A 17,858-nucleotide genomic window follows, 5' to 3' on the forward strand; every position below is an offset into this window, starting at 1 on the left:
AACATTAAAGCAGAAAGTATGGTCCCTTAATAGCCTGTGCGGACTGCATATGCTAATCTGAGTCAACACTTTACGCTGTAAATTAAGACCAGTTATCCCAGAATGCTGCAGAAATACTCTTACCCTGTCCCAGGCCCGTGAGATGCTTCATGCGGAGATGGAGGTGGTCAAGCGAGGCATGGGTCACGGTGACCTCTCGCTGGAGGCGTTCTCACAGGTCTGGGACGAGTGCTACTCCCAGGTGCTGTTCCTGCCTGCACAGAACCGGTACACGCGCGCAAACCTCGCCAGCAAGAAGGACAGGATCGAGTCCCTGGAGAAACGCCTTGAGGTAACCAGGGGTAGACGAGTTTTCGAGTTCTTAGCAAATGTTTGGTCAATTTAAATGTTGTTTAATTTTATTATTCCCCCATTAGAAAAGGGTATATTTTAGTCACTTTTTTGGTTTGTTGATTAGACAAAATATTATCGTTTCTAAAATGTTATATTTGTGCATACTAGTTCCCATTACTGAAACAAATTACTTGAAACTTTGAGTGTGAAGATGTGCAAGTCATGTGTTTTATGCTCAGACATGCCCTTGAGTTATATGCCCTTTAACTGGGCCATATTTATGGCATAGGCGTAAAATGTTCAGATGTGATGAATGTTTGCAAGCGTTGAATTTTTTATTCCTAAGTTATATATGCCTTTGAAGTTAGCCTTAGACATGGCTGCCATGGGAAATGTTCTAAGTTTGTGGAGCTAACTTCTACGTCATAACTCAAGCTATTAAGTTGTAGCTTTAACTGTATAATTTATATGAAGTTTCTCTGAATATTCTCTCTCTTTTCATGCTTGAATTTATTTATGTAACTTTGATATATTTGTGAAATCATGAAGAAAAATACAAGGCTTAATGGTTTTTTGATACATTGTTCTTTTGAGATAATTTATTCAAATTTACACCTACAAAATTTGGACACTTGTGGAAAAAAATTTATATGATAAATTAATTTATTATATTATAGGCTACTATTTAACGAATAATTATTTAACGTAAGTAATATTTTTTATATGCCTCATTATGCATTTTTATGCCCCTTTAATTGCCAGGTGTATTAATCTTTATTAATCAGTCAGTTGAAATCAAAAGCTCATAACATTATCTTACAAGCTAATTATGATCTTTGAGAATTTTGACCGGAAATTGCTGTTTATAATGAAAATGACATGTAATGTTAACACTTAATAATTTTAAAATATGATGATGTTGTTGATTTTTTAGAGCAACCGATCGTTCATGACAAAAGACTCCAAAAAGGCAGCAAAGCTTGAGAAGAAACTGAAGATTTTACTTGGTGGTTATCAGGTAATAAAGCTGAATGTTTTGTTCTGTGCTTTTGTCTTAAAAACAAATAACACTCAACTTATAACGAACAACATATAATTTATTTCAATATAGTTGTGGTTTATATTTACAGAAGAATTGAGATTAAAGCACTTGTAATATTCAATATAGGCTTTTGCTCATTATATAGAATCTTTAATGTTTATACTGACACAAATGAAGTTTAGGGAGGTATATACATGTAGGAGTGAGCTTGTCGGTCGTTCAGTATTAAGTGTCCTCTCTCTAATTCAAGTTGTTTTCATCTGATCTCCACCAAACTTGGTCAGATGTTGTATCTAGCTAATGTCTAGGTCAAGTTCGAATATGGGTCATGCTGGGTCAAAAACTAGGTCACGGGTCACTTTGTGCGTTTTAAACATTGAGCATGGTGTCCGCTCTCTAATTCAAGTAGTTTTCATCCGAGCTTCACCAAACTTGGTCAGAAGTTGTATCTAGTCGATGTCTTAGGCCAAGTTTTAATATGGGTCATGCCGGGTCAAAAACTAGGTCACTGGGTCACTTAGTGCGTGTAGGGGTATTCGTCAACTCTGTGACAAAGCTTTTATTATTGTATGTCCTTATAATATGAATAGTGAAGTTGCATTTAATAAACTACAAATGTATTGTTAATGCTTTCATAAGTCTACAAAATTTCATTAGGTCTGAAAGTGTTTTTATTTGCATATTCCATAAATCCATTGCCAGTTAAAATCTGCTGCATGTATGTGCATTATCTGCATATGAAAGCAATGCATTTTTCTTTGTTCCAAAAAAAAGCCTTTGATGCCAATGTTTTCAATCAAATTCAAAGGTGAAAAGGTTTATATTTAACAGATAATTACTTCTACTTTTAAGACCATAAAAGCAGGGCTCTAATTGGCTTACTGTCCTTACAATTTTTAAATACATTGTTCTTCAACAATGCTCTAGTTATTGAAGCATTATGATAACAATTGGTGTTAAGAGTGTTGAAATGGACCTGATATCACAAACATAGTTGACAAAATGTTCTGGCTCAAAGTTAAGTTTTCAACATCATGCCTAACTTTGTTTTCACAAACGTCTCTTTGCGTTTTGAGTTTGACTCAATCCTTAGTTTTAGCAAGAATATGTGAGTTTATCCATAGCTGAATTTTTAGATTGTTCGTGAGACATTCTCAGTAAGCGGCCAAGTGAAAACTCAAAATTCTTCTTCTGAGTGGAGTTTAAAAAAGAGAGATTGTTTTTGATACTAGGGCCCATAAAAGGTTATGATTTAAGTTGAAATGTTCACTCTCAAACATTCAGGCAGTGCCTGATCATGATTAGACCCGTCTATGTGTGTTTTGGAAAACAGTTGTGAGGGCATAATCATGTTTGTCATCACACTTAAAGGTCTTTCACCAGGTGTGAATACTTTTTTATGCTCCAGGTAGGATCAGTTGCACTGTACATTATCTGTTCGGCATTCCGTTTCCTGATTTTTGGTGCTTTAGTCTTATCTGCATGACTTGCAGATTTTGACCATGGACTTGTCGAATATCAATTAACTGTAACTTCGTCATGATATTTTTTAATGAGATACAGCTGCTGTGGGGCTTTAGAGTTCAGAAGGGGGTATTGTTTTTCACAAACACAGCTCTTTGTTTTTCCAGTCTCGCAGCCAGGGCCTGTTCAAGCAGGTGTCAGAGCTCCACGAGCAGTTAGAGCACACCTACGTGGAGCTGACCACTTTCGAGAACTTGCGGCAGCATGAAGTGGGCGCCATTCCAAAACGAATGGAGGTGAGAAAGTGAATATAGGGGAACTGATCTTAGCATGTTATACACAGCCAACCTACAGTATAATATATTGTTATTTATAAAAAGCTGGGCAGATGGGTTGAAGGTAAAAAAGCTGGGCTGATGAATGGAAGGTAAAAAAGCTGGGCAGATGGGCTGAAGGTAAAAAAGCTGGGTTGATTGCTGGAGGGTAAAAAAGCTGGGCAGATGGGTGGAAGGGTAAAAAAGCTGGGCAGATGGGTGGAAGGGTAAAAAAGCTGGGCAGATTAGTGGAAGGGTAAAAAGCTGGGCAGATGGGTGGAAGGGTAAAAAAGCTGGGCAGATGGGTGGCAGGGTAAAAAAGCTGGGCAGATGGGTGGAAGGGTAAAAAAGCTGGGCAGATGGGTGGAAGGGTAAAAAAGCTGGGCAGATGGGTGGAAGGGTAAAAAAGCTGGGCAGATGAGTGGAAGGGTAAAAAACCGGGAAGATCAGTGGAAGGGTAAAAAAGCTGGGCCTCATGGGTGGAAGGTAAAAAAGCTGGGCAGATGGATTTAAGGTAAAAAAGCTGGGCAGATGGGTTGAAGGTAAAAAAGCTGGGCAGATAGGTTGAAGGTAAAAAAGCTGGGCAGATGGATTGAAGGTAAAAAAGCTGGGAAGATGGGTTGAAGGTAAAAAAGCTGGGCAGAAGGGTTGAAGGTAAAAAAGCTGGGCAAATGGGTTGAAGGTAAAAAAGCTGGGCAAAGGGGTTGAAGGTAAAAAAGCTGGGCAGAAGGGTTGAAGGTAAAAAAGCTGGGCAGAAGGGTTGAAGGTAAAAAAGCTGGGCAGATGGGTAGAAGATTTGAGTTATGCATGCAAAACCAGTATCCTGCATAGAAGGTCAAGGTCAGAGGTAAAAAAATCTATTGCATTTGTCTTTACTTGAAACACAAATATATTGACAGGCTTATTTTTGACAGGCTTATTTTTGTGACAAATGGAAATAAACTTGTTGTCAACAGTCAACCCTTTTTGCAAGTTTTCTGGGCACATAAAGATGATCAAAGTTGTTTGCTTAGAACAAGTACAATATACTTGTGCAAGTAACTAACAATATATTTTTATTTATATGCATGTAGTTCACGTAAAAATTGTATATGTTGTAATTTCAGTCGTTGACAGAGGACGTGGTGAGACAGACAGAGCGTGAGAGGGAGCTTCAGAAACGGTTCAGCGACCTCCAGTTCAGAATGTCCCTCCTGCAGGCCACAAAGTGATCTGCATTTGTGCGTCCGTGCGTATGTGTGAGAGCGATGGGTGAACTGCAAGGGAAGACTGCAACAGGGACTTCTCTGTCACATGAATGGATGTTTTCTCTCATGAAAATGTCTTTGTTGTTGGAGTTATTTGTTGCAAATATCTTTCGGGGAATGAATTAGGTAACGACAGGAAAATATTTTAGGCAGTAGAAAACATTCATTGTGAAGAAAATCGGTTTATTAAAATAATATGTGTACATTACCTCATACATGTATTTGAAACTCATATTTCTTAAAAGAACGTCATAATTTAAGACTTTTGCAATAATTATTTACCATTAATGATGATAAAAAAAGCCATAATTAATAAAACACAAAAATCGGCAAACATCAATACGTTTGAGGAGTGTTTAAGCTTAGAATATTCTACTTAAAAATCATGTTGGTTAATTACTTTATGTAGCAATCTGTGTTTGATTTCAGTAGTAAATACATTCAACATTGGGTATTGTATTGTTTATCTGTGGCCGACTTTGCATTACAAAAATTACAAAATCTCGGCATACTAACCATATTGACAATACAATTGATACATACTTACTTGATGGTCCGTTAAGCACTATTGAGAGCGTTTGAGTGGTTTTACAAGGCTGGTCCCAATATATAAGCCTGTTTAAACAGGATATACTTGAGCTCTTTTTTTCAAATTGCAATAGGTGAACCAAAATACAAGCATTAGATGAAAACTATGTGTGAAATAAACAATATAATTTCTACTAAATACTTCTCCATCAACTTCAAGTCAGTAAAACTACCCGAAAAAATAAATGATTTAAACCAGTTATTGGTAAAACTGACTTTATTTTTTTTAACAAGAAATACGTTCCGCAAAACGATCTATTGCTACTGAATGGCTTCACAGAATGTTATGATAAGATCTCTTATACTTTGATGGTCAGTGTGTCTACACCCAGAGCCATCCTTGCATATGTGTTTATACCCCATTTGGCATTTATTACATAATGCATGCATTTTTTTCAAGGATGGACACAACATGAAACATTCCGTTCTTTTTGAGTTTATGATTATATCTTTCATTTTTGCGACTTAACCACAAAAATATATCGAAAAAATATGTATTCAATGCAAGTTGTTTCACTGAATGCAGACAATTGAGTTGGTTTGAGCAATTTGGTAATGGTTTGTTGTTTACTGTCAGCATTCGCTTCAAATTCTGGGCTTCAACAATTCGGTCAAATATAACTTTCATCGGTTCATTTTAAATTTCCTTAAAAAAAGTTGGAACGATTAGAAAACCGTGGCAGCTACGTATTTAAACCAGATTCTGAGATGCGATTAACATGAATGTCATAGTATGTGCTACGCATTCCATTTTAATTATATGTCGTACATAAGTAAGAACCTTGGCAAGAACTCATCTTCTACCAGCATTGATACATTTTGAAATTATTTCTAATACATTCGTATCATTAGGATATTGTCTTGCCGAAATATATCTAACAAAACAATAATGATGATCGCATGATTTTCATATATCGCACGATTGGTTCGACTAACTTATTATTTAAGTATAGCATTTGTTCGACATAATAAATTTAATGTCAAAATGTTTTCGGGGTAAAGTTTATAAATAGCAAAAGCATAGAGGGGTATAATTAATATTGCACCCCAAGGAGGGTGAAGTTTACCCAGGCCTACGTTGATCCACTGCAACACCATATTGAGGTGCAACTATTATGCTGCCTTTTATCCATCCTTGACAGAAACAACTGCTTTATTGATCTCATGGTGTTTCCTAGATTTCCTTACCGAATAATCGAATTATGGACGAAAATAAATGACGGCCAGGTTGAATCAGTCTAATAATAGCAATTTTTAAATCCCGTGTTTGAACAAAATCTATTCCCAGCTATTTATGTCCGCAGTACACACCAGATCGCGTACGTTATTAACTGAAAGTACACACAACATCATGTTTAATATATTATTTTAAATCATTTAAAAGTTATCATGCATTCAATTTCATTGTGCGTCTTAAAATTAATCCGCTCACATAACATTTACACTGGTATTAAGATATTTAATTCATGCCGCAAAATTAACTAATTATTAACAAAATGAAGCTATGCACACGAAACATATGGACTATAACGTTTATTGTGTAAACATAATCTAATTTTAATTGGCGTGTTAGTTAAGCACTTCAAATCTATAAAGCGCTATTTTTGGTTCGTTCTCCGGACATTTCAAATATTTATACTTATATACTTGGCTTCCGATATTTAGTCGACAATACATTAATTGCTAGAAAGTAATACCAATATGGCACATCAAATTTTTTTCTGCTGTGTATCAACAAACACTCGATCACAATACGCAATCCTTTTTAGATCCAACCTAGACAACCGACCTACCAACTAGCCTGTCATCAACCAGCTAACGAACGAACCTACACCCAAGAAACAGCCAAAAAATCGATATTAACAAAAGAGGCAAACAGCCAAATCAACAAGCCATCCACAACAAATATTTTACAAAAAGTCTACAAACCACGAAAAAAATTCACCAACAACTCTGAAAACACACCGACATAGAATTCAACATAATACGCAAGAATTCATTCACCAAGCAAACCAAACTAACAACCAGCGTAATAACTTACAATCAAGCCAACTAAATCACCAGCAAAAAAACAACAACAAACCATCAAGCCAAGCTAGCAATTATCAAACCGGATCGACAACCAATTAACCATCAAACTAGCAAGCCAACAAACTAACTATTAACCCAGAAAAACAACCATTATCAACCCAAAACGACATCCAACTGAACATAAAACCAAAACGACATACATTTAACCATCAAACCAACAGACAACAAATTAACCATTAAGCCAAACAACTAACTATCAAACCAGAGCGTCCACCATTTAACCATTTAACCATCATACCAACATATTAATCAACAAGCCAACCAACTAAACATCAAATCAAAAGACAACCAACTAATTATCAAACCGGACCGAAAACCAACTGACTAGCAAGGCAACTAACAGACCAATGAGTCAAGGAACTTAACAACAAACCAACAACATAACAAAACAACACACATTTCAATGCAACTGATTTAACACCAAACTGATATGTCAAAGAGATAACGGGCAATTCAACTTATCAACAAGCGAACCGAGACTCGACGAACTTATCTACAAGACGATCAACTAACAATCATATCAATAATCTCCAATCAAACAACCCAAATAAAGTAACCAACCACAGCCACTCAATCAGCAATCCAATCAACTAGGCAAAAAAAACTCGGTCAAACTACTAGTAACCAACAGACAATAACTAAGTAAATGAACGAACGGATAAATGATAAATTTAACTAAATGTCCATGCCGATGTTTAATGAGCAGGGGATATTTTATTTGCCATTATTAATAATTTTAAAATATATTGTTATTTCATTGATAGTTAAAATGGCATTTATATTAATAATATCAATCTTGACAGTCGTGTAGTCTCATTCCTATTTCAATTATACCACAGCTCCTATTATGTATGTGGAATTCATCTGCGCACTAATTCATGTATGTACCATTGAACTCAACAGAATTTATTCTGTCAAGTTTGACAGATATATTAGACATTTGTCGCCATTATAAACAAGAGCGCCGCATGACGGAGCAATATACGCCCGATTCGTGTGCCATTGGAGATACTGATGATTGATGTATTTGTTTTGGAAATAAGCAAAAAAAAACAACAACAACTTATATAACTGATATATTCATATATATGCATTGATATCAATAAGTGTACACTTGACCCTATGACCTAGTTTTTGACCCGGCATGACCCATATTCGAACTTGGCCTATATATCAACTAGATGCAACTGCTGACCAAGTTTGGTGAAGATCGGATGAATACAATTTGAAATAGAGTCCGGACAAAGTGGCCCCTTTGAAAATGCACTTATTGACCCTATGACCTAGTTTTTGACCCGGCATGACCCATATTCGAACTTGGCCTAGATATCAACTAGATGCAACTACTGACCAAGTTTGGTGAAGATCGGATGAATACAATTTGAATTAGAGTCCGGACAAAGTGGCGCCGTTGAAAATGCACTAATTGACCCTATGACCTAGTTTTTGACCCGGCATGACCCATATTCGAACTTGGCCTATATATCAACTAGATGCAACTGCTGACCAAGTTTGGTGAAGATCGGATGAATACAATTTGAAATAGAGTCCGGACAAAGTGGCCCCTTTGAAAATGCACTTATTGACCCTATGACCTAGTTTTTGACCCGGCATGACCCATATTCGAACTTGGCCTAGATATCAACTAGATGCAACTGCTGACCAAGTTTGGTGAAGATCGGATGAATACAATTTGAATTAGAGTCCGGACAAAGTGATGCCTTCCGCCCGCCGCCCGCCCGCCGCCCGCCCGCCCGCCAAGGGGTTTCACATAATACGTCCCGTATTTTATACGGGCGTATAAAAATGTATATCGAACGAGCATTATAGTTTCGTATGGATAGTAATTGATATATATGAAGGATGTCCGATTTCAAGCACATATTTGCCAATTCATATTATAAACCAAAAAGGCAGCCACATAATCCAAGCGTATTGTGCTTAAAATACCATTTACGACGTGTTCAAGCCAAGTATAGCAACGACATTATATAAAATTGTGTCTTATACACATTATGGTATATGCTATATTATGACGTACGAAAATAAAAAGGGTTAAATAGTATGTGTAGCCGAGTATCAATATATTAGATTGAACAGAAACTATGATGTGTAAGTAAATAGCTTTATGTTGGATGACAAATGATTTTCCACAGCGTATGGGATTGTTGTGAAACTGAATTCCTTTCCATTGGAATGGCATATACTTAATTTATTTGCTATGGCCACCGACTTTCGTTTGAACAAGCATTCAACTGGACATTTCTTTAAAGCCGGTTTCCATGGAGCTATTTTATATTCCCTAAAATGAATACAAACACAAATAAATTTATTGTCTTATTATTTGTTTATTTTTCTTTATTTGACCACTTTTATATGTATATAAATCACCTTAATAAACATTTAAATTTTAAGCAATAATGAGTATTGGGTATGTTTATATCTGATCAAGTAATAAAATTACCAATGTAAAACGTAAATAACTGGTTGCAAAACAATACACGCGTTCGAGTCATTAAAGAAACGTTTATTTGCACGCATGCTTTTCCTGTTAACAAATTACCATGTCATATATGTTAACTACATTTCCCATATTAAGCATAAGAAAAAAATTAGTTTCAACCTGTTATATTTAATGAGCTGTTGACTTTTCCTAACGTAATGTATGGCTGTGTTTTGTGATTAAAAAGAGATCTATCTTAATTGGAGATTTAAGTAAATGAATTGGCATCGAAATGTACAGGATTTTGGATGATGCTTAACATACAAAAACGTGCGATAGCTTTCATGTCCTTCACTTGCCTTCTGGTAATGGTTATTTAATGCAGGGACAAATATAGTGTTTGTATAGGTCTCTGTTTAAAGTCCTTGTCGAACTAAAATAATTCAATGCATGTAAAACGTGATCGAGTTTTAATATATTAAATATTCGTTTATGAAATGTATACATGTATTACCAAGTAACCAAATTTTCATCGTTAATAAGACATAGCGCCGAGCTTTATTTAAACATGTTACGTAGTCGTATGCTATCGCACATATTACCAAACGTTGGGAAATGATCGACAATTAATACTGTTGTAAAGCACCCCTCGGGTTATGGATCTTTTTTATGCTTTGACAAAGTATGAAAATAAACGTATGTATAATGCTTTAATGATTGAAATATACGTTTAATTCCCTAATTACAAATAAATTGAATGTTTGTTAGCAGGGCACTTGCAACAGCAAGCATTGTTATAGCATTTCGTTACGTATACACAACATTGCATTGCACCCACAATTTAAATTGCAACAAGCTTCTTTTTACTATTATTTGTCATGAACCATTAATTGATCAGTGTTCACCAACATCAAGTGTTGCGTGGTGTACCACTGTAGACAATATATATTATTAATGAACCAACACAGATTTACGTGTTTCATAAACATATTCTTAATCTTTTACTGATTATTATTTTCTGTATAATTTACTGATAAAAAAAGATTTCATCAGTGCTTCATTTCTTTTCTATTTTGATCATTAAACATTTGACTTCCAGGCTAAATGTGCAAATAAGAATACATTTTTTTCTATTGAGCAGTCAATAAAAAAAACAACACCGTTTATTAGTAACAAACAGTTTAAGTTTCCTTACATTTCCATGGTCATAACAATAGCATACACTAGTTTGATAGACAATTAGTAATGTAATAAAAACTAATAATCAATTAGTCCTGAACGGGAATAAAAAATAGGCGTACGGTATGAACAAAACTGAGTGGAAATGTTGATGCACTCGTCTGGGAATACTGAAATGTTCGTTATTGTATCAACTACTTGTATATGACTCAAATGATTGCACTAATTCAAATTTAAATTCTGATCTTTAATGTACTATACTTACTTAGTTCTTCTTGAATGCTCTGAGCTTTTATGAGCACATACGTGCAGCTCAAACCTGGAGGGTCAATAGCTGGGAGATGGATTATTGCAACTATATACTTACTAAATATGATTACTAGTAGTTGTAAACTATTCTGTTAAATTATATATAAAGACGGATCTGTCTTTTGTACACAAAATTGTTTTATAACAGAACTGACAATATTGTTAAGTTGTTGCACACAGTTCACTAAATCTAACAAATGCATTTCGTTCTATGTAAAACTGGCTAATGAGCGATTAACTTTATAAAATGACGCACGTTTAATAATATGCCGATAGGTATATAAGAGACCGGTAAATAACTGTTCACCGCTGTTCAGAAAATGTAACATTTAACGTCATTAAATAAAAAGTTCGTTATTGTTCACTTTCAATATTATTACTTTGTAGGATTTAAGACATACTTTTGCATATACGTTACTTTGTTATCATATGGAACACAAATGTTCATCTGTGACAGAAAATTATAAAAAAAGCAACAGAATTTATTTCTTTAGATGAAAACAAGACTTCATTGAGTAAAAATGATACCGAATACCCAGTCTTTGCTTATTTTTTTATTTCGCATAGCGAGTATTGCACAATTGCTATAAAATAAGCTCACTTTAAATAAGATACCAAATTATAATAATTTAATAAGCATCATTTTAAAAAAGGTGTTATGTATGTTTGTTTTTAAATAAATAAGTTCACCTTTTTGCATTTTACAATACAACATATCGATACTACTTTACTTGTAAAATATTCAAAAAAACAACAACAGTCTTTTATCTACCTATCCCAAAGGGCAATGTTAAGGTTACATTTAATAGTGTTAACATAGATTTTTTAATAGTGGTTACACTTCCTTTTGTTGTGTAATTGCAGATTACCGAGCGTTTTTATCGTAATTAACCTTACACAAATTCACCCACTGTCATTTAGAAATCGAAATGGAATGTTCAGTGTTTAAATTGACGTTCTACATTTACTTTATGGCATTAACACAACTCAGTAAATGACAGGTTATTTTGTCATAATCCCATTTAAGTGCAATTCAAATACAAGTGAAGGCAATTTAAATGCTTCTAAACGAGTGCAATAAAAACATGGTACTTGCGTTAAGTTGACATTACTAAAGAATGCCGAAAATCACGTTGAAATCACTTCATTATTTGCCAAAGATTATAAGATAAACAGTGTAAATGAACCATTGACATGTTTTTACGTTTACCATAAGCATTTATTTCACATGTAAAAGAGCTACTTAAAAACTAAAAGAAGGTCGAGACTTACATTAACATAAATAAATTCATGTGTAGAACACACTCAATGCTTAAAGGGATCTTTTCACGCTTTGGTAAATTGACAAAATTGAAAAAAGTTGTTTCAGATTCGTAAGTTTTCGTTTTAGTTATGATATTTGTGAGGAAACAGTAATACTGAACATTAACCATGCTCTAATATAGCCATTATATGCATCTTTTGACGATTTTAAAACCTAAATATTATAAAGCGTTGCAACGCGAAACGATTGAATAATTTGGAGAGTTCTGTTTTTGTCGTTAAATTTTGTGAAACTACGAAGATTGCTTATATAAGGTATAAAATACGTCAAGGATGTGTACTCGGCGGAATAGCTCAGTAGGCTAAAGCGTTTTTACTTCAGGACTCTGGCAGGACTCCAGGGGTCACTGGTTCGAAACCCGCTCCGGGCAATGTTCTTTTCCTTTTTTTAATTTTTTTCTTGATTTTTTACTGGAGCTTTTATGATCCAATGTTTACATTTATCAATATAAAGCATTTAATGAATAAGTTAAAAAAATGCCAAAATCTGTGAAAAGGCCCCTTTAAGCGTTATATTATGTGACGTTTTCTTCAGGCCGATTTTGGCATATTTTAAAGTTTGTCATTAAATGCTTTATATTGATAAATGTAAACATTTGATCTTAAAAGCTCCAGTAAAAAATCAAGACTAAAATTAAAAAAGGAAAAAAAAGTAGCCGGTACCAGGGCTCGAACCAGTGACCACCGGAGTCCTGGAGTTAGTCTGAAGTAAAAACGCTTTAGCCCTCTCGGCTATTCCGACGGGTTTGAACAGTTGAAGTATTTTATACATTATATAAGCAATCTTCATATTTTCGTAAATTCAAACGACAACAACAGAACTCTCCAAATTATTCAATCGTTTCGCGTTGCAACGCTTTATAATTTGAAGGAATTCAAATCGTCAAAAGATACATATAATGGCTATATTGGACTATGGTAAATGTTCAGTAATACTGTTTCCTCACAAATATCATAACTAAAACGAAAATTTGCGAATCTGAAACAACTTTTTTCAATTTTGTCTATTTACCAAACTGTGAAAAGATCCCTTTAACTTAGAACGTACGTTTAGAACATTCCAGCATCCGCACTTATATGAGCTATTCTCTTACAACAAAATGTGAGAGTATCATATCCTGTGTTGATACGGCTCATGAAAAGATATCATCAATTATTTAAACTTTATTTTACTGTTTAAGATATAAAAAAAATCAAACAAACAATACGAAACATGGCTCTAAACATACAAAAAAAACAACAAATTGCATCTCTGCAATTCTATTTGGGCTCGTGCATCAAGAGTCCAAACTGAACACTTCAAACTAAAGTCCCCATGTAGAGGAAAAGTTCAAAGTCGCATACGTTACATCAGATTGTTCAGAACTGTTTATACAAATTATTTATGTCATTTTATGATATATTTGTTTATATATTACATGAACCCAATTATGAAACTAAAATATATAAACTTTTCATTGCTTGTTGTAGGCGTTTTCTATTATTGCTTTCCTGCACATGTGCAGATTTCGGGCTGTCATAATCTTTTGCATACACGCTTTCGACACCTATGGTGGTCATTCGGAGCATGGCTGTTATGTCGCTTATCAAACAAACCAGTACTACTAATTGATGAATCTCTATACTTACGAAATAGGATTTAATTTTTGGACCAAGTATTCGTTCTACATTGGGCAGGACTATTAGTCAAGACTATACCAAATACTTCCGTCAATCTATAGTCGCACGCGACACATGCATTTAAATTTAACTTTTGAAAGTATCACAAGCATTGTACCATTGATGACACAATTAAGTCGAAAACGATATTCCATTTGATTTACAATTCACCCAAATGTCGACTCAGTGCACCGATTTTCAAGGTTTGCTCCACACGTGTCTATTAACTCATTGATTAACCGCCATTATTGCATAAACTCTATTTATAATGCCCTCTGGCGGGGTGCAGAAACTTGGCAAAAGCAGGGCTTGAACTAGCTAAAGAAACTTCAGCGTACAGTTTATATAGTATTGACAGACCTTTACGCTGAAGCCAACCCCGTATCGAAAGTTAACCAGAGTCGTAACATATTTATTTCACGCTGTAAATCAAAGAAAGCTCATTTTCTTGGATTCATTTCTACATATATTGGTGAATGAATATAAATTACTGCATCGGGGAATATTTTAAGGTTCAAAAATGATTCAAATGCATCTTACAATAGAGGAAAATAACTCTCATCAGTCTGAAATTCACAAATTTGACGCCATTTTCGCTTTGTCACGTGACGAGATTTCATTTGGATACTTTCGGATCGACCTTGACATTTTATGCTGAAATTGTAAACATTACTTTCGTTTTCTGAAATCTATTACTTGTGATTAACAACTTAGGTCTGGTGGATTATACGACTGATACAGTGTGAATCAGGTAGTTTTAAATAATATTTACTTTGAGTTTGTATTTACACTACAATTTGTTTACAAAACAAGCCAGAATAATCTAAAATACCGGGAAATGTCATTCTGAATTTGAAAACGTTGAGCACATGGTATGTTACTAAAAATAGAAATTACGTCATATGACCGTGAAATCTCGGGAGATTCGCATTTCAAGAAAGTCTGTCACATCGCTGTTTTTTTCGATATGTAAGAGCAGAGAAGATAAATTTTAAATGTTTATGATAGTAGTTTGTGAAAGAATATATCAGTTAAATGTGAAAAATGTCAATCTTGCCGATCAAGTGGTTGATTTGGGCCAATAACTGCATTTAAAAGCTGTTTTGGACAGGTCTTTGTTAACTGTCAACTTTTCGGGAATTTCTGGTTGACTTTCCTAATGGGGTTGGTCCATAACTATTAAGTCGCGCCAGTCAAAAATCATAAAAAGCGACATTTAAAGTTATGGTAGCCAGAACTAGGCTTGAACGGGAGAAATCGTGTATTAACAAGGCGATTCACGCGCCGTTCAAGCCCTGTTATGTGTTTTTCATATCCATAATCTGATGCACGCGCAGTTACTTCCCTTCTCCAGCCTTTGACGACTTTCCAAGCATAAATGGGGAACTGAATAAGCACAGTTTCCTCATGCATGCAGGGATAATGGCAATGACTATTTCAATCCACTTTTTAAATTATATTATCTGCACTCTCTTGACAACAGCTCTATTTTATTGGCAACGTCAATGAAGTTAAGGTTATTTACTCAACATTATCAAAGACAATGCTGTAAATGTAAGTGTTTATGTACCTTCAACGTGCCTGTTTTACATTCCAAAATAATTCCTTTTTTTCTTACTTTGCGCGGCTGCATTTCAACTTTGCATTATTCCACTGTTTAAACACATTTTAAATCGAACACTGCCTATCCGAAGGTAAAGCCTCGTCATTTCGGATGATGGCCGAGTGAGGCATATGTAAAACACAACCTTGAACTGTATTGAAATAATCGAATTATTTTGTCGATGTCGAATGAACAAGAGATATTGTTTTCAATGTTATTTTAATTTATTTTGGTATGTGTAATTTGTTTATGCAATAATAGCGCACTCGGGCAGGAACGGATTTTTCGAGCGCCCGCAGATGATCATGCCCTCGAAAACGTGTATTATCCCTATATACAAGATCATCGCGTAAGATGTAGAACTGACGACCGCCAGTAGCGAAAATGTCTTATTTCATTGAAAACTGTCGTCTTCAGATTAAATCGAGTTAATATTCATTGATTGTTATACATTATAGCTTAAGTCTGTTTTGATTGCATCGAGAGTTATACTTATTTGAATGAAGTTATTGCAATATAAGTTCATGGCTTTTCAATGTCCCTCAAGTAATCACAGGTTGTATTGAACTTTATTTCTTAACCTTCCTTTAACTTATGCGAAATAACGATATCAAATTTTAAATTACAATAAATCATACATTGTCTTCTTACGCGTTCTTTAATATCGAGTAATAAGTAGTATTATTGGTAAAGGGAAGCATTTAAAGGGTCCTTTTCACAGATTTTGGTATGTATTGAAGTTTGTGATCAAATGCTTTATATTGATAAATGTGAAGATTGGATCTTAAAAGCTCCAGTAAAAAACAAGAATAAAATTAAAGAAATACAAAAGTAACCATCAACTGGGCTCGAACCACTGATCCCTAGAGTAAATGTTTATCGCTTAGACCACTCGGCCATCCGTGCTCATACAATGAGTGATGTTTTTTATACTTTATATCCTCGTAGTATCACAAACTATAACGACATCAATAGATCCCTCCAAATTATTCAATCGTTTCGCGTTGCAACGCTTTATAATTTTCAGGTTTTTAAATCGTCAAAATATGCATATAATGGATATTTTAGAGCATGGTAAATGTTCAGTTTTACTGTTTCCTCACAAATAGCATAACTAAAACGAAAATTTGCGAATATGAAATATTTTTTTTTAATTTTGTCAATTTACCAAAAATTGAAAATCCCTCTTTAATTTCTTAACGTGCAAACTATCGTCAGAAAATGCTACACATTAATGCGGACTCATTTCTATCATAATCAAAACCAAAACGTTATGTTTTTAATGATTCATGGTTGAATTATACAATCATGTTTTACACTCTTTTTTGATATGCTTTATATTTATGTGCAATCGACATAGTGTTGGGAACAAGTGAACATCGCAGGTCGTAGGAACATTGGAATTTCAATTTAAGTTACAGAAATACTTGTCTTTACGCACCTCTTCCGAAATATTATCATACTTTTAAATGGCCAACACAGATGGCAACACAATTCAAGCAAACCAAACTAACAACTAGCGTAATAACCAACAATCAAGCCATCAACTGACCAGCAAGCTAACTAAATAACCAGCACACAAAAACAACAAACCATCAAGCCAACCAAGCAATTATCAAACCGGAACGACAAAAAATTAACCATCAAACTAGCAAGCCAACAAACTAACTATTAACCCAGAAAAAAAACCACTATTAACCCAGAACGACAACCAACTGAACATAAAACCAAAACGACAAACATTTAACCATCAAACCAACAGAAAACAAATTAACCACCAAGCCCAACAACTAATCATCAAACTAGAGCAACAACCAACTAATCATCAAACCAGAGCAACAACCAACTAATAATCAAACCAGAGCAACAACCAACTAATCATCAAACCAGAGCAACAACCAACTAATAATCAAACCAGAGCAACAACCAACTAATCATCAAACCAGAGCAACAACCAACTAATCATCAAACCAGAGCGACAACCAACTAATCATCAAACCAGAGCGACAACCAACTAATTATCAAACCAGACCGAAACCCCACTGAGTTGCAAGAAAACTAACAAACCAATGAGTTCAATTAACTTTACAACAAACCAATAACATATCAAAAGAACAAAAACACCAAAGCAACTGATTTACCACCTGATAACCTCATGTCAACCTGATAACGAGCAATTTAACTAATCAATAAGCTAACCAACCACTCAGCGAACTAATCTACAAGACGATTAACTACCAATCATATCAATAATCTCCTATCA

At 34.6% G+C, this 17,858-nt stretch overlaps 1 protein-coding gene across 1 annotated transcript in view; it reads left to right on the forward strand.

Moving 5' to 3' along the window:
* The window catches only part of LOC127852159 (cell division cycle 5-like protein), a 28,830-nt gene extending 23,980 nt beyond the window's left edge, over positions 1-4,850 (forward strand). The window contains exons 16-19 of the mRNA XM_052385997.1: positions 134-331; positions 1,268-1,351; positions 3,007-3,135; positions 4,260-4,850. Coding sequence (XP_052241957.1) covers positions 134-331; positions 1,268-1,351; positions 3,007-3,135; positions 4,260-4,364 — 516 coding nt within the window. The 3' untranslated portion in view covers positions 4,365-4,850. The remainder of the gene's footprint in view (positions 1-133; positions 332-1,267; positions 1,352-3,006; positions 3,136-4,259) is intronic.
* Positions 4,851-17,858: the final 13,008 nt, after the last annotated feature.

The sequence above is a fragment of the Dreissena polymorpha genome, chromosome 12, assembly GCF_020536995.1.
Source record: "Dreissena polymorpha isolate Duluth1 chromosome 12, UMN_Dpol_1.0, whole genome shotgun sequence".
NCBI lineage: Eukaryota > Metazoa > Mollusca > Bivalvia > Myida > Dreissenidae > Dreissena > Dreissena polymorpha.